Source organism: Ananas comosus, linkage group 20, assembly GCF_001540865.1.
Source record: "Ananas comosus cultivar F153 linkage group 20, ASM154086v1, whole genome shotgun sequence".
NCBI classification, from domain to species: domain Eukaryota; kingdom Viridiplantae; phylum Streptophyta; class Magnoliopsida; order Poales; family Bromeliaceae; genus Ananas; species Ananas comosus.
The window spans coordinates 8264231-8285359 of NC_033640.1; the positions used below are offsets into that span (position 1 = coordinate 8264231).

Sequence of the window (21129 nt, forward strand, 5' to 3'; positions counted from 1 at the left end):
TCAACCTATCTATTATATTAAAATATTTATATTTGATCTTGGCAGAATAGATTCTAGAAAGGGTGTATTCGGGACGGGGTTAACTTAAAAGGTAAAACACACCGAACTTATACAAACTTTGGACGGTTTTGAATCGGCTATCTTACTTTTCAAAATTAATTTTGATTTTACTATACGATCTTTTAATTTGTTTGGTTTAAGTCAGTCAATAATAATTTGCTATAAAATTTAAACTAATTACTTATTTCAATAAACTTATAATTGGGAGATTGCATGAAATATACTAACTAAACCTATAAAAATAAATGACACATTCAAATTTTGAGATCAAAGTGCTATTTTAGTTCGTAAAATCAAAATTTTGAAAGGCTGGGAATAGCCAAATCAACATGATTCATAAGTCGGGCGAATTCTATACGTTTTTACCAACTTTAAATTAAACCTGTCCCTACTTCATGTCCTTAGAGGACTCGAATTTCTACGATCTTTGACTTGTGTCGGTTTTTAGGGTTTCTTCTGCTCGCACCATCAGGAAAGTTTTGTGACTAACTCCTTACTTTCTTTTGCGATTCGATTACTTTCAAAGAGGACCCCACAATTGAAGTGCATTTCAAAGGTGGTGGGAACAAGATCCCTCCTTGTGAATCATGGATGTAGGGTGTGTTCCTTTTCCCTCTAGCTTCTTTATATAATATTATATATATATAGAGGAGAGATGAGAAGAGAGAGAGAAGAGTTGGGACTTGGGTACTATTAGTAGCAAAATCTCATTGTTTGCTAGTCAATTTTTAGCCTTTGGATAACTCGTTTTCTATTTTCATCCATTGGCATAAATACTCATTAACCCAGTGGGGAAATCTCAACCCTAGGGGGACCACTAATCTCTAACGATTTAATTATCATACTGACCCTACAAATTTTTTCATCAAGGTTAAAAAACTTAGATTAGGCAAAAAGAAGTTTTACTATTAACAGAATATTCCAGTCTATATTATATAATATATATATATATATAGATAATATATATATTATATATAATATATATATATATATATATTATAATATATATTATGAGTAGGCCAGAATACTGTTTTGTAAAAGTATCATGGGGTGATACTTGGTGTTTTTAGCCTTGGATGGAGAGTGTGAGGTGTGAGATGGATGGTGGTAGTGGTGTAGGTGTGGTAGTGGATATAGTGTTTAATCCAAAGACTTATTCAATAATCAAAAAGTAGATCAATGGCTTAAAACCAATAGCACCACTGATTGTGATACTTGTTAAAGTATCATAGCTCAACTCTATAATTATAATATATATATATATTATAGTATATAGACTATATATATATATATTGTTCCCTCCCATGTGAAGGGATCCAAGAATTGATTGTTTACAGTTCATAGTTAGGTACTTCAATTTTGAAATGAGATTCTTTAATTGCTTCTTGAGTCAACACCAAACTTGGTTACTTTGGCCTTGGAGTAGCTACACCACTTAAATTGCCCCTCATAGTCAAGTTGAATATTTCATCATATATTGTAGTGAAACTTGGGTTCTATTTCTTTTTTCTTTTTTTTGGTGGGGGTAAAACAATCTCTAAATGTTACATATTGCATTTTAATATCTTACTATTTGTTATTGATAATCCCCCATTATTTATTGGAACGTAAAAATTCTATCTTAATTAAATCTGTGCAATCTATGCACAATGAATTCTCACATACAGAATACGTTTTTCGCATATTTTGTGTTGCACATTCAAATTGGGCATTATATATTCTTTCCACAATTCTAAACAAAGGCGTAAATTAAGATGTTAATAAAGTTTTCTTTTGAAAAATCTACTAGCAAACTATTTGATTAGCTTGGTTGCAAACCATTCAAATTATAAGATTCAGAATATTTTAAGGGATTATAATAATCTATAAATACAGTTCTATTTTCTCAGATTTTATACGTACGAAATAATAAAGTTTCTTCTCTTCTTCTTCTTCTCTCTTCTCTCTTCTTTCTCCTTAGGATTTTCACCTACTTTTCTAGAGTTGTTGGAATGTAGACATTGAAGAGGACTGGAGTGCAGACATTGAAGAGGACTGGAGTTTAGACATTGATGATAGCTCTCTTCGCATTCGATCCACAACGCGTGAGGAGGAAGACGAGATATGTGGAAGAGAATACGAGATACATGGAAGATCCAAAAATTACGTGTAAGATTCAGAAATATCAAGATAAAGACGATCTAAAAAAGCTAGTAAAACAAGCAATCCGATTCTGTTTTGGTTCCTAAATACGTTGGTTATCCAGTTTTTAAATTTTTATTTCCCTCTTATTCCAATAATTGGTATTAGAGCTATTTTTTGCTTGTTTTCGCCGCATGATCATGTCTATGATATTTGTTTTGTATCCATGCTTCATCGATCAATTTTTTATATAATTTTTTTATTCGTTTTCTATGTAAAATCGATTAAAAACCAAATTGGTTTTAGTTTTCTTTTAAGTTGATCACAAGACATGCGAAACTTTATATATATATATATATATATATATATATATATATATATATATAAGCGTATAGGAATTCCGACAATGACAGACGGAATCCAAAAATGAATAAAATAATATTCCCTACGAATGGTTATGATTAATTTGTTAAAAATATCTCAAATAAAAACAAACGGTTATGATCCATCTATATCTATACTATATATAAAAGCGTATAGGAATTCCGACAATGACAGACGAAATCCAAAAGGGAATAAAATAATATTCCCTACGAATGGTTATGATTAATTTGTTAAAAATATCTCAAATAAAAACAAACGGTTATGATCCATCTATATCTATACTATATATAAAAGCGTATAGGAATTCCGACAATGACAGACGAAATCCAAAAGGGAATAAAATAATATTCCCTACGAATGGTTATGATTAATTTGTTAAAAATATCTCAAATAAAAACAAACGGTTATGATCCATCTATATCTATACTATATATAAAAGCGTATAGGAATTCCGACAATGACAGACGAAATCCAAAAGGGAATAAAATAATATTCCCTACGAATGGTTATGATTAATTTGTTAAAAATATCTCAAATAAAAACAAACGGTTATGATCAATCTATTAAATTTCTATTGTATTAAAAAAAATAATAATAATATTCCCTATGAATGGTTATGATTAATTTATTAAAAATATTTCAAATAAAAACGAACGATTATGATCAATCTATTAAATCTCTACTGTATATAAAAATCTATTCCCTACAAATGATTATAATCAATGTGTTAAAAAAATATCTCAAATAAAATAGTTATAATTAATCTATTAAAAAATAGCATTTCTATCTATTTATAAATTCAATCCTATGAACAATTATAATCAATTTGTTAGAAAATATCTCAAATAAAAATAAAAAAAAAATAGCATTCCTATTCATCTATTTTATATTAAAATTAAAATTTGAGTTTAAATTATGAATTAAATTTAATTTTTTATATCAAATTTGAATTAACAATTAATTTTTTTATTACAGTGGATCAATATTAAATTTTAAATTTTAAAGTAAATGTGAATTAAATTTTAATGCTTTTAGTTTAAAACACATATTTAAATTTGATTCATAAAAAATCAAAAAGTATATAAAAATGTTCGATGTATACAAAAAAAGAACACTGTAGAATATTGTAAATATTTTCTAATAAAATATAACATAATAATTTATAAATATAATTTTTATTGTAAAATTTTAAATATATATAATGTACAAATTTATATTGATTTAAAATAAATTATAATAATTGTTACGTGTATTTACACGTACATTCGACTAGTATATATATATATATTATATATTGCTTTGTGCATGAAAAAAGGGTCTGCCGCGGGCCGGACCCTCGCAGCGCAGGCCCACCCGTCTCGCATCGGATCCGTAGGCCCGATCCGGCCTGCTAAGTGAGGTCCGGCCCGATCCGCCTCGTAGCGGACGCGGGTCCCGGCCCGGCCTGCTGTAATCCACAATAATCCTAGATATAAGTGGAAAAAAAAAGAAAAAAAAAAAACCTCTCCAATACGAGGAATTCTACACTGTCACACTTACACCACGTCATCAATAATAAGCTAATCACATTTCTTCTTTTCAAACAAAAGTATAATAAAAATATTTTTTTACAATCATGATGGGACATATATTCCTGAAAGAAGACATTTGATTGGTTTGTTACGCCACGTTACCAATATACCCGTTGCATTCTAAAATTTTTCCTCCAATACCCAAAAAAAAAAGGAAATTACAGCATTGATTTATCAAAAAAATCACGAAAAAATAATAATGGTGATTGAGGGGGAAGGGGAGCAATACCTGAGGATGGAAATAGAAGCGAAAAATAGGAATAAAAAATAGAAGGAAAAATAAAGAATAAACTTTAAATAAGCATTTTCTCATTTTAGTATCTTTATGCTTTAAAGTGTATCAATTTAGTATTCTTAAATTATATATAAAAAATTTCAAATATCCCATCTAAGTGTATAGAATATTCACTTTAGTACCTTTTAGCTTTTAACTTTGTCGCTGATTTAACGAAAAAAATTAGTAGAGATGATAAAAAAAGAGAAAAATAAAACCACATAGTATTAAATTGATACACTTTAGACTATAGGATACTAAAATAAAAAAGTACGAAATTACATACGTGGTATTTAAATTTTTCCAAAAAATAAATAGAAGATAATAGTCTGGATGAAGGCAATATTTTTTTTAAAAAAAAGATATTGAAATTTAGACTAAGTAATGCTATTAGATAAAAAAGAGTTTAGATAAAAGCATATAGAGACTGTAGAAAATATATTGTAACTGACTAATCGCGATATGCGAAACATAATATTATGTATGGAAACAAACGGACGTAACACAATTTTTTTGTAATTACAAATGAAGCCTTAGATATGCTACGACGTAGCATTTCTCAACATAAACTGAGGGGCCGAATGCAAAAGTTGGTATAGTTGAGGGGGGGCTCCGTACATTTTCACTCAATTTTACCGACCTGTAGATCTCTCACGTTGTTCACACAAATCACAACACGTGAGGATTCAATTGAACCGACGCAACTGGCCCACCGTTTTATATTATTATTATTATTATTATTATTATTATTAAACCCTTGTGAAATCCCCAAAATACCCCTGCACGGCCCTAACAATCCCAAATCCCTTCTCCTTCGTTTTGCTCTTCTCCCTCATCTGCGTAGTGAGAGAGAGAGAGAGAGAGAGAGAGAGAGAGAGAGAGAGCGCGCGCGCTCGCTCTAAGTGCCCTGTTCCCGTGTTCCGCGGCCGGATTGAACGGTCGAGGTTACGCGCATCACGGCGGCCCCCGAACGGACGGATCTGATCGAGTTATGCAGTCGGATACGACGGTGATCAGCTTGAGGCCCGGCGGCGGCGGCGGCGGCGGCGGCGGAAACCGCGGCGTTAGAATCCTCGCCCCTCACTTCGTTTCCTCCGCCTTCGCCGCCGCCGGTGCCGGCGCCGGCGCCGGCGACCTCCCCTTCCTCCGCCCCCACGCCGCCGCCCTTAAGGTGAGCGCCGTGCCCCCGCGATCCCCCCGATCTAGGGCTCCTTGTTACTTTAACCTTCATGGAGATCGTGTCCCGGTTTGATTTGGTTAGGGAATTAGGGTTTTAGGGGGGGCGGGGGGGAGGGGGGTTTAGGTGTTTTGCTGATCGGGTATCCGGTTTATTTTCTGTGAAGTAGCACGGAATTGTCATGGTTTGGGATCTTGATGAGTTTTCGTCCATTTGGTGGATTTTGGGCCAACATTTTCCTTCTTTTTCTGTTTAATGGAGCCAATAAGGTGATAATATAGCTTTTTGATCACTTCTTGTATTCTGATTGTGATTGTATATTGGCTGTGTTTAGTAGGAAGTGGTTCTGAGTGCCATCTTAGTGTTTCTTAGATTCTTTATGCTTTGGAATGAGTAAACGAGTGAATCTATCATAATCAATTAGCGAATCTATCTTGTGAAATGATTGATTATTTTGTGGTCTCGTTTGGGATTTGTGGTAGTTAGTTTCCGTGCATAATATTATGTTGCGCGTATTGCAATGAGTCGATTACCACATATTTTATGCAATACTATTAGAAAATGTAGAAACATATTTTCATTTACTTTCGCCTTAAGTCCGTTTTGTCTAATAGCATCAGATGACCCTTAATACCAAACAGGTCCTTTGTAATAATCGGGGGTTAAAAAAGAAAAATGCTGTTTTTGGATATAGGCATGAGATGGCATATCAAAATATTCATAAGATGCACAAATTCATCTTCAGCGACTGTAGTATGCTTTCCTTCTCAAGATAAAGTGTGAGTGCAAAATACCGCTAAAGTCTACTTTTGAAGTTGTATGTTTGAGCATGAATATCAATTGGGTGCTTCATTTTACATGCTGCGCACTCTATTTTGTAGTTGTAGTTTTGATTTAGGCTCCTCTCCTTTTTACGTTCGCAAATTCCAACATCTTTTAGCTTTCTAAGACTCGCCAAGTCTTGTTGTAGGTCGGAGATTCACGTTTTGAGGCTCGTGATTGCATTCGTTATACAAGGGACTTACTTTTACAATTGCGCAAGGTATGCCAATTTCTCTATGCTAACAAGTTATCTGAAATAGCCTTAAGGCTTGTTGTCTTATCTCTTTGAGTATTCTCTTTGGTTGAAAAGTTCCATTGTGTTGCCATTGCTTCCTAGTAAACATATACCTCAATCATAGTAGCTGTGAAATTTAACAGGGTAAGCACTAGAAATAATAGATTAGAATAGGAGTAAAGAAGAGTGATGATTGAACATTGACACTTCAAATACTCCATGTGCCGTCAGATGTAGTCCCGTGAACATGGTTATTCTTGATCTTGTTATCATTATGAGAAGAGAGAGGAGAAAAAAAGAGAGATGAATGAGAAGGTGAAAAGAAAAGAGGGGCGATGCAGTTGTTAAGTATAATAACTCAAAGAAAAACAATGTTCGCTCTGAATTTTCAAATTTAATTGTTCTAACACAACTAATGCTATCTGAAAAAGAGATTGTCAGTGTGCTTGGAGCCCGAAGTGCCTCTTTTTTCTTCACAAACTCGTCAAAAGAATTAACATTGAACTCGTCTAGAAATTTAGATAAGATTTAGATTTTATTTTGGTTCAGTAGAAAAAGGTTATAGAATGAAGAAAAGTTATGAATATTCATATTAGAGTAATTGACGTAATCTTCACAATGATTTGTAAATACACATCCTCTGGGAAATGACCATTTCCCTTCCTACTGCTCTGATGCTTTTATGGTGGCAATCAACATGATTACGGTGTCTCTGTTCACTCAAGCATAAAAGTTTTTATGATAGTCATGCTTGCAGCCATATAATTTATCATGCTTTGAGCAGACATTGTTATCACATGATGGGGCTTTTGTTGAGAGTTCTTATTCAAACAACTTTGCTACTGCTTCTATTTACTTGTTGATTGTTCTACATGGCAGGTTGTTCATATATCCGAAGATATCTTGAAAATCAAGCAGGAAATTGCGGAAGAATTTAATGTTGAAGATCAAACTTGGGGTCGTACTGATTCAAATGTATAATCTTTAGTCTTAGCTTTTCAAAATTTTGAATCATTTTCATCTTTAAGTATAATTATCACACTCATAGTGTTATTAAGTTAAATTTAACTATTACATCATCCAATGCTTCTACATATTCAGCTGCTATCCATTCTTAATGTGCGTCTGTGTAGGTTACTTTCTGTGAGTTTAACTTATCAAAAAATTTTAAAAAAAATCTTGTTTTGTCCTTTTTCATTTGTTATATCTAAAATTGATCTCCTTTCTGATATTTCTTTTTTTCCCTCACCTTTGAAGTCTCTAAATCAATCACACACTCGCTACTCCGAGCCAGATAATCGTGATTGGCGTGGTCGGTCAGGACAAGTGTCTTCTTATGGAGAAGAAAAATCTTGGGATACAATCCGTGAAAATAAAGTATCTTATGGATCCAACTCTACACAGCAGGAACAATTTAATAGGCATGATCAGTTGAACTCCCAGTCTTCTTCAAGAGTGCAAGTTTCTTCCAACCAAGGGGTAATTTTAACTAGTCCAATATGTCTTTTGAAGATTTAGTTATTTTCTTACTCTTTATCTCGAAATAATTAACCTTGTTTTTTATCAGAGTATTCTGTGGATTCAATTGCTTCCTTATCTTTTGATTTCTTATCTTATCATTTTATTTGTGCTGCGTAATTTCAAACATGTTAATACATTTCTTCTTTAGCTACAGTGAAGCAGGAAAGGTGACTTCATAGGTTATTTGAAAAGCAAAATTATTTTAATTAATTGTTTATACTAATATCGATCATTGCAGTGCAGTTTATTTAAGATATATGATTTTCATGTTTGACTTAAAGTTCACTTTTTGTTTTCTTATATGTTCTCTTTCGCTGCCTATCCCAATTTTACTGCCCTTGTTTACTTCATCTAACTTCATAAACCTAAAGGTTTGTTATTTGCCCAGCTATATATTAAGAAATACGAAAACCTTCTTTGAAGCAACCCATACCAAGTATTCTATTTTTTAAGGAAATAAACCTTACACTTATGGGCGTAACTATGTAAGATATCAGATTACTTCCTGTTTTATCAATCATGGTGAGATGATTCGGATTTATATGGATATTCTTCCAACTCTTAAGGGCATGTAATTTTAATGCTGTGCTTCGCATTCTAAAGATGCATCTTTCATCTTGAGCAATTAATTCAATGTTCAGAATAATATATGAGAAGTAAATAGCTCCCATTCTATTGAGGTATTTGTTGGCAATTCTGTTAATCACGACTTACATTGAGATGGATATGGGTTGTGGATAAGAAAATGGGCATTGCTTTTAGAAAGAACAGACAAGAAAATGCTGATGGAACTATTCTTGTGAAAAACAATAGAAATAGCAATGGATACATGAAATTGGTTAGTTTTCTTAAACTTTGTAGCAATTATTCAAATGACTAACACTGTTGGCTGCCGAAGAACATTTTCTCTTTACAAAGATTTCATATACCTATAATGATGTATGAATGTGATGAGCTAAACTCCTATTATTATTTGGAAATTAGAAAACCACTAAGGCAGTATTCCTAGGAGGCTGTGACTTTGTTTATAGTGTTTAGTCTGGTTTTCTATGTGGCTTGATTTGTGAAATGGAGCTTTTGCAAGCTAATGCCTACATACTTTTTCATTCCTGTAGTCGTTTTCTTTTATGCTGTTGATTTTGACCTCACTTTTGCAAGTAGGGCAAATCAGGTATCAATTTGTGACTTCTTGGGCAGTGTATTGGACTTGGGCCCTTTCCTAAAGAACATCTTAATATCGAAGGTCGCTTTGTTATAATTATGGATTTTGAGGAGTACCCGCATCAAGGTTTAATAGAAGTTACTGATCTTGCATAGGGTGTGATTCTTGCATTGACTTCTAGAATTCCCACAACCAGAATATCTCTTTAAACTGTATTAATCATCTAGAGCGACTAGTTATGATCATAGTTAGTTAATTCGGATTCGGCAAAAATTCGGTACAGATATAATACGCATAAAATTTGTTTTCTAATTTTTAAATTCGTTGAAAAATTCGGCTTAAAAAACGGATTCGGTATAAAATATAAAATATAAGATATAAAATATGAGATAATTTATATTTAAAAATAAAGATTATAAATTTTTTATTCATATTTTCAATAATTCGGGAATAATTCGCGAATTATTCGGCTAGCCAAAAAATTCGCGAATAATTCTCTTTCTTTGAAAAAAATTCGTAAACGGACCGTTTAATTCGGATTTTCAATAATTCGCGAATAATTCGCGATTTATTCGCGAATTAACTAACTAGGGTTGTGATTGAAGTCATATGAAAATTCTTAGCAAATTTTGTATGGTTTTTGTTTCTTTTGTTCTGCTTATCATCGATTCTGATACTTGTTGCTGTTTTTCTGATGTATCAGGTTGGACCTACTCCTGCTTTAATAAAGGCTGAAGTTCCATGGTCTGCACGAAGAGGCAACGACTCTGAGAAAGAGAGGGTGTTGAAAACAGTTAAGGGGTAATATATCTGAATTTTAGTCGTCTGCTAGGAAATAACTAGAAGAACTTCTAAAATGAACTGATAGTATTCAAATTTGCGAGAAATTTCACTTCTAGTTATTTTTATGTCCCTTTTTTCAGTGTGACCTTTACCTTTTCTTCTTTTCTTTGATTAGGAAAAATGTAATATACAGTTATCTGTTGAGTCGAGTTATTCTTACTAATGATGCATTGGTTTCATTTTTTTTTTTTTTTTTTATATACAGCATACTAAACAAATTAACACCGGAGAAATTTGATGTTCTAAAAGGCCAACTTATTGATTCAGGAATCACAACATCTGATATTCTGAAGGTTCAAAAATTACTTTCTTTTCCAATTTGTCCGTATCCATTTCATATCTGTATGCAGTTCCCTAGCTTATTATCTAACTTTAATGTACTAATATTGCAGGGGGTCATCACTCTCATATTTGAGAAAGCAGTTTTCGAACCAACCTTTTGTCCAATGTATGCTCAGCTATGCTCAGATCTCAATGAGAAGCTCCCATCATTCCCTGCTGAAGAGGCTGGCAGGAAAGAGATAACATTCAAACGCATACTCTTAAATAATTGTCAAGAGGCATTTGAAGGCGCTGGTAATCTGAGAGCCGAGGTTAGAAAATTGACTGGCCCGGATCAAGAAATGGAACGGAGGGATAAGGAAAGACTGGTGAAGCTGCGTACCCTCGGAAACATCCGCCTTATTGGAGAGCTCCTAAAGCAAAAAATGGTGCCGGAGAAGATAGTTCATCACATCGTTCAGGTTTGTACCATTGAGAATAGAGATATTTGAATTCTATTGTTTCACATATATCATTGAAATTTTGAATTTTCATGCATGCCCTCTAAGGCCTAATCTATTAGGCCTTGTGTATTTACCCTTTTGTGTTTTTTTTTTTGAAACTCAAGTTCTATGAATAAACTTCACTAATGGACAACTGATTGCTTAAAAATCCATACATTTATGGTTGTTCAGTTACAACAAAAAAAAAATCATAATAATTTTTTTACACTTTATTATTTTCCTAAGATGAGTTTTCAACTCAACCGTTTATAAGTCAGGTCCACTATTGATGCATTCCATTGCCTTGAATTTGAGCTTCATAATACATAAAAAAAGGAAGTGTAACAGAAAGATCATACATATATACCTTTGTACTTTTGAAATGCCTCTTCTTAATAAGTTTTTATAATATAGTAGCAACATTTCACGATGAATTGGATGAAGCTCCAAGTTAAGCAAGGATTATATACTAGAGTAGATGGATAAACAGATGATTTTGTCTTAGCTCGAATCTTGAGACTCACTTTAAGCATGACAAAATATCAGAAAAACTCTATGAAAAAAGAACATTGGCTGATCCCTCGGCTACTTTTGTTAGTCTAACAAATCACATGCTATGCTTATCGATGAATAGTGGAATAATTCTTTCGTAGATATAAGATGCCATTTGCATGTATATAGTACGTCTTGTGTGGGCTGTTTTCCAGGTAGTCTTTACATTTTCCCTTTCACTTGTGGTATAAGCGACGGAGCCTGACGTTAGCAATGTTAAGTGGTCTTATAGAATTATTTTCTTGAGACCTTTGAACTTTTCTCTGTTATGTGGGAAGCCCATATTGATTTGTGTTTGCAAGTTTTTTCTCAATTTGAGAAGAATTGTTACTTAATGAGCAGTAATATACATATTTTTGCTGCAAACAGGAACTACTAGGACCTGATGGCAAGACATGCCCTGCTGAGGAAAATGTCGAAGCAATCTGTCAATTCTTTAACACTATTGGCAAGCAGTTGGATGAAAGCCCCAAAGCTTGGTTGGTCAATGACTTCTACTTTAACCGGCTGAAGGAGCTAATGACAAACCCCCAGCTAGTGCCGCGGCTGAGGTTCATGGTGCGTGATGTCCTCGATCTGCGTGCAAACATGTGGGTCCCTCGACGTGAAGAGGTAAATCTCTCTTCAATCTGTGTTCTTTCGTGTTTTTAGGCAAGACAGCTCGTTGAATCCCATTTGGCTTGTATTTTAGAGACACTAGCATAAAAACACCTGCAAGATCATCTATTTGCATATATAGCCCTGTAAAATATAAATTTTCCTCTATGACCTTAAATAAATAATTGGTTGCAAATGTACCCTAATATTTACAAAATGTATTCCTCTTTAAAAACTTGTTTTTATACAATACTTCCCCAGAGGAATTGGATTATGTCCCAACTCAAGATTAGGGTATATTTCTGAGAAAGTACACTTTCTAGGGGTATATATCTATATCAATTTTGACTGTTCGTTTTATGCCCGCTTGATGGACTTTATTATGATTTCAAAAAATTAGGAAATTTATTTTTTATAAGTTTCAAATACTCTAAATCATATTTAACAAAGTATATCGTCGATTCGGAAGCTCCATCATCGAAAACAACTTATGAGTATGAAGGATTTTATACTCATAAGAGTATAGTAGCCCTACTATATATATAACGGAACCGATCGTCAATTTGGAAGCGTTGTCATCGAAAACAAATCGGTAATAAAACGGCTCGTTTACTACCGATAGTATTCTAGCTCAACTCTATATATATATATATATATATATAGAATAGTCAGATACATACCCTGTAAAATCATCTTTTCACATATATAGTCTTGTTTAATTTAAAGATTTGAGCTGCTTCAAATTTTAAATTGCAGGTCAAGGCTAAGACCATCACCGAAATCCACACTGAAGCGGAGAAAAACCTAGGGTTACGGCCTGGCGCGACTGCGAACATGAGAGCTGCTCGCAGTGCAAGTGCTTTAGGCGGGCCACTCTCTCCCACAGGGCCTTTTCCTATGAACGGACCTGGAACGGGAGGTATGATGCCCGGAATGCCCCGTACAAGAAGGATGCCCGGAATGCCGGGCTTAGACACTGATAACTGGGAAGTCCCGCGCTCCAAGTCAATGACAAAAGGAAATAATGCATCAGTTTTCCAGAATCCCTCATTAAATAAGCTCCTTCCCAAAGGCAGTGGGGGTTCAACAAGTGGCAAGACCAGCGCATTGCTTTCAGGCGCTCTCAACTTGCCACCGCAAAATACTGTGCCATTGAAATCTCTTAATACAGTATCTACAGTGACCCCGCCCAGTGAAAAGCCACTAGTTGCTCCAAAACAAGACCCTGATGAGCTACACAAGAAGACCGTTGCACTTCTCGAGGAGTATTTCCACATTCGAATTCTCGAAGAAGCGTTGCAATGCGTGGAAGAGCTGAACAGCCCAGAACGCCACCCTGAGGTAGTTAAAGAAGCTATCAATCTCGCTCTCGACAAGGGCTCGGCCTGCATCGATCCTCTCGTCGGGCTTCTGCAGTTTCTTTTCGCTAAAAACGTGCTCGAGCCGAGAGACTTGGGCACCGGGTGCTTGCTCTACGGGTCGATGCTGGATGATATCGGTATTGACTTGCCGAAAGCACCAGTTTACTTTGGGGAGGTCATGGGGAAGTTGATTCTAGCGGGTGGCTTGAGCTTCAAGGTAGTGGAAGAGATTCTGAAGAAAGTGGAGGATGAAAGATTCAGAGAAGCAATTTTTGATGCCGTTGTGAAAAGTATCGAAGCAAACCCATCAGGTCTGGTCATAATGAGCTCGCAGTCGACTGAGCTCGAGGCTTGCAAGAACCTTCTTGCTTTTTGAGTAGTAAGTTGTTTTAGGTTTTATTTCTACCTCTACTTGCTACTCTTTTAGAGTATATCTGAAGCCGGAAAATGATAGGATGGTTCACTTCTCAAATTTACGAGGTGTACATCTTTTTATTTGCGCGAGTCTATTGTTGTTTTACGGTGTAGGAAGCAAAAAGAGCCATGGATTTTGCTCTTGAGCTGTGGCTTAATTTTTTGTGTGCTTTTGGTGTAGCGAAAGTGAATGCTGTTGGTGCAGTGTAGTATTCTTTGCAATGTGTTTTTCTTAATTCACTATTAATACTTCAATGATACTTGCATTAGTTAATTCTTTATGGAGTTGTAGCCATTGTTTGGTGTATTGGATTATTTTTAGATAATTTGTGAAATTAGCGATGATTTTTTGTTTTATCCATCCATGAATCTTATTAGTAGGAGGGCTTCCTAAGATATCTAATTGCTACATAGCTACCCCTTTTCCAATTTGAGGAAAAATTCTAAAACAGTATGTGAGATTTTATACTTAGGGCCTGTTTGGATGCTTTGGAATTTTATAGTACCGTGTTGTTTGTGTTGTTTTCAAATATTAGTGTTTATATTTGCAATGTCAAAAAAAGAAACAACAAACATTGTGATAAAAACGAAAGGAGTTCGATTTATGTATCTCACTTACATTATGCATAGGAATCAAAAATCCATGTATAAATGAATCAAAATGTATGTATTGTGACATTTTAAGTACAGAAAAAATAAAAAAAAGAAAAATCTTATACATCCTGTTACTGACTTTTCTGCTGTGTCACACTATTTTTCCCTGTGCTTGTATTCCTTTCATTCATCATCCAAAAAAAAAAAAAAAAAGAAACTTAATAAATCTTGTCACTGATTTTACTTTGGTGTGTCACACTATCTTGCTCTTGTATTCCTTTCATACATCTTCCATATCATTAAATTTTGTGAGCTGCAAACTCTCCTCTTGATTTCTACCATATGCCTTCAGTATATCAGGAGGAAGCAATACATCAGCTTGACTCGCTCTCGGCACGAGGAAAATCAAGCCCAAACTCGAAAGCCTCAACAAGTTTCTAATCAACACCGCAAGCCACAAATTTTCGAAATCAGTTCTCGTGACGTTAAGCGCGTGGAGAACAATTCCTCCCCCCGTTTTAGCCGTCAGTAAGCCGAGGCTGTCGATGCACATGAGGAGCGCGAAGAAGGTGCCTTCAATTCCCAGCGGGCACAACTTCGAGCTAAGAACGATCATCGGTATCCATCTTATCTTCATTATGATTTTCGAGCAGCACTCTTCTAGCACGACGAAGAAGTAGTCTGGTATCCCGAGAAAGAGGTTCCATCGGAGAACGAATACGAGATCGAGCATACCGGACGCGCCGTAGAGGAGCTGAGCATGGAAGAGAAGGTTTCTGAAGGGCAAGTCTCTCAATAGCTTGTGGTAGATTAGGACCCCTATCATGGATGCCATTGCACCGATCGCGAAGATTATTCCGACGAATTCCTGCGGATAATGAAATCGACATTATTTATGGATGTAATGCTATCATTTTCATGGAATGATGCTGCATGATAACAATTTTTTACATTGAGAGGTATTTGTATGTTTACCTGTGAAAATGCAGGGCCAGCTTTTTGGTCAGTATACCAGTAAAATTGCCCTTCAGTGATGCTGATGCTGAGGGCCAAAGATAAGTACATGAACAAAGAAGGTCTCCATACAACAGGATACTTTATTGTCTTCCCCATCCCTCTCATTGCCACCCTCAACTTCTCCCACACCTGCACATAATAACCAACTTAAATTAGCCGTTCAATCACACAAAGCAAACAAAGGATTTATACCAAGGTTTTAAGCGCCCGTCGGCACGGGCCGTATCCACCGTGTCGTACCGTGCCAACAAGATACCGGCACGATACAGACCCTGTGCCGATGGCACAGCTCGAAACCCTCTATTCTTTAAATTAGGAAGTAATTTTCTCAATAAAATTCAAAAGATACGATAAAAAAACATAACAAATAGTTATAATAGTTTGTTGTTTAAAAAAATAAATATTTTATACTATTACATGTCGGCACACAAGAATTTTTTTGACCGTCATGCATCGGCACGGCTCGGCACGCGCTGTACCGTACCGTGCCGGCAAGTTTCCGGCACGACTCCGTGCCACGGCACTTAAATCCTTGATTTATACATACATACAATACATATATATAAACAATTTGTTAATCTCATGTAATATTTCCTAAATTTGTAGATATGCCAGGAAGGTACTTCAAAATAAATAAATATATGTTGATACCTCTCTGCTTAATATTCAATATAACTTTTAAAAATACTGATCTTTACTAACCTAAAGTTTTTGGAGAATAATAGTTATTCCATACAATTTAACATAAAAGTAGAGTAGAAAGTTCGCGTCCCACCAGGCTTCTTGAGTAGAAAATTATTAGTGCGAGTCCAGACGTAATGGAGAGTGTTAAGTATAAATATAAAACAGCAGTTGTTTCGCGTAATTTAGTAGATAATTAGACTAATGATTTTAGTAAAATTGCAAGTATTTCTCATACCTTTTGCTTCTCTGCTGATTGATATGTTCTCTGCTCATTTATGACAAACCCCAGCAAAATCAACAGCAGACCAGGCAAGGCAATAACCCCCAGTGCTCCCTGAAGTAAATTAATCCACTAAAATTTTTACAACTACACTAAATTAATTATAAAAGCTCTTGGAAATAATTGCAAAACCAAGATTGAAATATGATGAAAGTGTGGATGTTTTTCACTGCTCACTCAAACATCAACTTGTAGAAGCTTTAAATTATGGCCTCTGATTTTTAGGTGCTCACTATGGCTTATAGATAGCTAGAGTTTGGGAGTAGTACTTTGCTAGATTTGAGATTTCACAAAAGTATCGTTTGAGTAGAGCAATTTGAAATTTCGCTAAGAATACGTTTGATCTGCCATTGCTCTATTATAAATGCTATTGCTCTATTATAAATAACTGTAGCGGAAAAAGAAAATACAACAAGACCAAGCAGACACTAATATTTATTTTATCAAAATTATTTTAGAACTTCAACAACTTGCTGCTATAAACTCTCTACTATACAAGACGTGAAAGATTCAAAATAAAGCTTTTATTTAAAAGCTCAGCCTTCTGCCATCGAAAAAAACTTCATATTTTTTATTTATCAAACATCCGGCTATTAATTCTCAGAATGAGAAAGCTATTTCTATTTCAAAAGTTAAACCAAAAAACCATTTATTTATTGTTTGTTGATGTTGCTTTTGCTTTTAGGCTTTCATGCTTCAGTAAATTTGCAGTTTTTTTTTTAATTTCCTGATTGCCAAATACTACTTGGTTACAAAATTAAAAATAATAATAAAAGTAATATCAAACAGAATTACCCCATAATCATCTTCTCATTAAAGTTGGCTCAGCAACTTTCTGTACTGCATAAAAAGTAAAAAGTTTTTTAAGCCATCAAAATCTAACCACTTGTCAGACTGAAGACAGCCAGACAGGACAAGCACTTTTTGCCATCCAATGCTGCTTTTGCTTCTAGAGTAAGAGCCAATCATTCTCTACCCAGAGAATCATCTTAGTAGAGAGTAACTATATATATATATAATAATAAAAAGAGAGAGAGAGAGAGATCAGATGAGACAACCAATCACTTTTTATTCTCAATTTCTAGGTTAAATCCAAACACTCCAAAATTTTCTAGCTAGTGAATCATCATCATATAGTAGAGAGAGAGAGAGAGAGAGAGAGAGAGACCTGGGAGCCGAGGCGGTGGACGAGGACGCCGCTGAGGGAGTACCCGACGAGGCCGCCGAGGGCGGAGACGAAGCCGCTGAGAGTCTGGATGTCTGGGGCGAGGGCGGGCCGCTCGATGCTGTTGCGGGCTATGCAGGCGTCGATCGTCACGTCCGCTATCGCCACCGCCGCCGCGAACGACACGAAGCACACGAGCGCCGCCCACGCCGCCAGCCCTGTGCTTCCCGCCACGATCAGCGACGACCCCGTCGTCAGCACACCTGTAGGTCCGACACACAATTTAACATAGTGCATTTTCAGTTTACTATCTTTTTTTTTTTTCCTATGCTTTTGTAGCAATTTACTATTAATTTTCTTTTATAAAGGTTTTGATAAAAATGTATGCATAGGGGCAAAAATTTCGTTAATAATTAGTGATCAATTAGGTAAAAAAAATATTAATTTTTGTAAAATATTTAATCTAATCAATTAAAATATATTCAAAAGCAACATAAAAAAATGTATTTAGAAAAATATTCTTTCTTAAAAATCTACCCATAACGGCCGATGCTAGGCCTATAACCAAAAGGCAATTATAATCTTGCAATATGATAATCCAAGGTCCAACTCTTTGCATTAATTTTTTATCTCCCTCTTTCTTTTAATACAATATTATACCACATGAGTTTTAGCTTCAAAATTCGAATACATTATTTATATTTACGAGCGTAGTTAATATATTGTATACAATTTACATAACTAAAAATTTGTTAAAATAAAAAATTAGCTTAATTTGTATACCCAAATACCTATCAAACTACTTGTACTAAAATCAAGGTCGAATCATAATAGTCTTATAGTTCAAATAAACATGTATTATACATTTTTACCTATTAAAATATCGGTTCTTAGCATTGCTCTAATAAAAGAGTCTGACTAGGATACTTTTAATAGCACAAAACACTTGATGCTATTAAGCTTTCTACGATTAGATCTATTTTTTGATCAATTTCATTCTTTAAAGGCCGAGGGGGCTATTATCATTCAAATCCCAAAAATTATAGACTGGATAGTAAAATAGAAACAAGGCAACTAGTCAAAACCAGATAGCAAATGTTTTTTTTTTTTTTTTTTTTTTTTTCTCACCAGCGAGGACGAAGTAGGGCCTGCGGCGATAGCCGGCGACGGGGACGAGGTCGGTGAGCAGGCCCCAGANCTACTTGTACTAAAATCAAGGTCGAATCATAATAGTCTTATAGTTCAAATAAACATGTATTATACATTTTTACCTATTAAAATATCGGTTCTTAGAATTCCTTTTTTTTTTTTTTTTTTTTTTTTCTCACCAGCGAGGACGAAGTAGGGCCTGCGGCGATAGCCGGCGACGGGGACGAGGTCGGTGAGCAGGCCCCAGAGGGGCTTGAGCAGCCAGGGGACATAGTAGCAGCCCGTGAAGAGCTGCACCACCGACGGCTGCTGCCGCTGCACGTCCTTCCAGTAGTAGTCCGACGCCACCCGGAAGAGCGACCCCCCGGCCCCCTGGCTGGCCCCGTACACCGCCACCACCCCGAACACGAAGCTGCCCCCCAGCTCCCTCCCCAGCATCCCCACCCATCCCCACCACCCCCCCCACGCCGACGCCACCACCGACGCCACCGCACTCGTCGTAAATACAGATGATGATATTGATGCCGATGCCGATGCCGATGCCGATGCTGATGCTGATGTTGATGTTGATGATGATGGAGGACGAGGAGGAGGATCTTGTTGCTGGGGCTTCATTTGTGCAGTAGCTCTTCTATGGAAATGGAGAAGGAGAGAGAAGGGGGGGAGGTGTGGAATGAATGATTGAATGAATGAAGAAGAAAAAGGAAGGTTGACTTTGACATTTGGGAGAAGAGTAGTAGTAGTACTGCATGCTATGCCTACCCCTGCTTTTAACTTGGAATTTCGGGTATCAATTATTAAACTCTTACCCTACTGTATTAACTACAGTGAACAAGAAAAGATTGTTGGGACGTTCTGTATGGTGGGAATATCGGTAGATTTACTATAGCGATTAGTCACTATTTTAAGATTCGTGAGTTGAATAAATTTGCTGAACGATACAGTGGGAGATCTCACGATGGTACGGAGACCACTAAATTTACCGTTCATCACTGTTTTAGGATTCGAGAGATTTTACAGTCAGCATGGAAATAACCTGCATTATACGATCATCAAATTTACAATGCATTATTATTTTAAGCGGTGAACTTAAAGGTCATACAATAAAAAATTTATACTTATATATCTATATATATATATATATATATTGCATGCAAGAAGAAAATTTTTTAATTAAATACTGTTATTTCTAAATAAAATTATTGTCATGATAAATACTTGTTTTTTATATGTAGAATTTTTTTTTTTGTTTAATTACTAGCGTATATGCATGGAGATCAAAATATCTCACACACACACAATTTTACTAAAAACCTCTCCAATATTTTTTTATGGTACTTTATATTGTGAAGCAAAGCATTTCCCTCTAGGGAAAGCAACGTTAATTGAGGGGGTTGGGTGCATTTATTAAACGTCTCTTCGTCGAGTCTTAGTTCCGTAACTGAATTAATAATGCAATTAAATTAATTAAGTACAATAAATTAGGCCCATCTTTAGATGGGCTTCCTACATTGTCATTTCGTGGGCCGTTTGAAGGGCCCAATTACTTCTTCGTATTTTGGGCTTTATCGGGCCTATGCTATTTTCGGCGGCAATTTTCACATCTAAGGAAGAGAGCTACAAAATACGTCTGATTATCTTTTTCACATCTCGCAAGCAGGGAATTTATCCTGAAAGCAGAAGAACTACTGGAACTTCGCGAAACCCTAACTTTAATGCAACTTGTTCGTTGTATTTTCCTTCTAAATGCTATAGTTATTGAACTTTGATATGCGTTACGCTTACATCTTTGCGCCTAACAAATTATTTGCTTTAATGCAACTAAAATCAATAATTCGTAAACGAAATAAAATAATTACTTAATAAAGGAGTAATTTCGTGCGAGGGTTTTGGAGTTAAATAAAGGTACAATATGTTTAAAAATAGAAATGCTTTGGAACTCTTAATGGATGTCTTATACTATATTGCTGATGTGTTGACACTATAATATATGAAGGGTTGTAATCGGACTATGCATGTAGATCGAGATGCCACGTGGATTTGCAACACACAGATAACACAAAAGGCAACATTGTAATTAAATACCTACAACAGTAACAACACCACGGATTTGAAAACTTAAGGAGTATATTGTTAAGTACAAGGACCAACCGGCAATACGATAATAGTTAGGGAACTATCCATACATATTTTAAAAAACTTTGATTTATTAATACACAACAATTTAACTCAACAAGGATATAGTTACAGGTATGTTTTCTATGGGATCAATTTTTTGAATAATATTGTAATAACATCAATTCTGAGTGAGCTTGATCTCCACCGAATGTATATGAAATTGTTTGGACAATTTGATCCCCTAAAGTAATACATCAAAATTTT

At 35.2% G+C, this 21129-nt stretch overlaps 2 protein-coding genes across 3 annotated transcripts; one reads left to right on the plus strand and one right to left on the minus strand.

Annotated features, from left to right (window-relative positions):
• LOC109725649 (eukaryotic translation initiation factor-like) lies at positions 5229–14931 on the plus strand. Of its 2 annotated transcripts, XM_020254915.1 has the most exons (10): positions 5229–5581; positions 6558–6629; positions 7524–7619; positions 7902–8123; positions 10031–10128; positions 10376–10463; positions 10563–10913; positions 11856–12098; positions 12840–13823; positions 14805–14931. In XM_020254915.1, exons 1-9 carry the CDS (start codon positions 5402–5404, stop codon positions 13818–13820), a joined length of 2331 nt encoding a protein of 776 aa, XP_020110504.1. In that variant the 5' UTR covers positions 5229–5401; the 3' UTR covers positions 13821–13823; positions 14805–14931. The 2 variants fall into 2 exon arrangements, with proteins under 2 accessions (XP_020110504.1, XP_020110503.1); XM_020254914.1 differs by lacking the exon at positions 14805–14931 and having other exon boundaries at positions 12840–14139.
• On the minus strand, positions 14434–19735 carry LOC109725650 (probable folate-biopterin transporter 6). The gene is made up of 5 exons (XM_020254916.1): positions 18927–19735; positions 17602–17861; positions 16389–16487; positions 15428–15598; positions 14434–15320 (listed from the first exon to the last, which is right to left on the minus strand). The coding sequence occupies exons 1-5, from the start codon at positions 19360–19362 to the stop codon at positions 14733–14735; spliced, it is 1554 nt and encodes a 517-aa protein (XP_020110505.1). The 5' UTR covers positions 19363–19735; the 3' UTR covers positions 14434–14732.

Coding starts and splice junctions, on each gene's coding strand:
- LOC109725649 (XM_020254915.1), top strand. CDS start 5,402: ATGCAGTCGGATACGACGGTGATCAGCTTGAGGCCCGGCGGCGGCGGC. Junction 5,582..6,557: donor CCCACGCCGCCGCCCTTAAG/GTGAGCGCCGTG, acceptor GTCTTGTTGTAG/GTCGGAGATTCACGTTTTGA. Junction 7,620..7,901: donor GGGGTCGTACTGATTCAAAT/GTATAATCTTTA, acceptor TCACCTTTGAAG/TCTCTAAATCAATCACACAC.
- LOC109725650 (XM_020254916.1), bottom strand. CDS start 19,362: ATGAAGCCCCAGCAACAAGATCCTCCTCCTCGTCCTCCATCATCATCA. Junction 16,488..17,601: donor TCCACCGCCTCGGCTCCCAG/GTCTCTCTCTCT, acceptor AATTTACTTCAG/GGAGCACTGGGGGTTATTGC. Junction 15,321..15,427: donor CTGGCCCTGCATTTTCACAG/GTAAACATACAA, acceptor CATTATCCGCAG/GAATTCGTCGGAATAATCTT.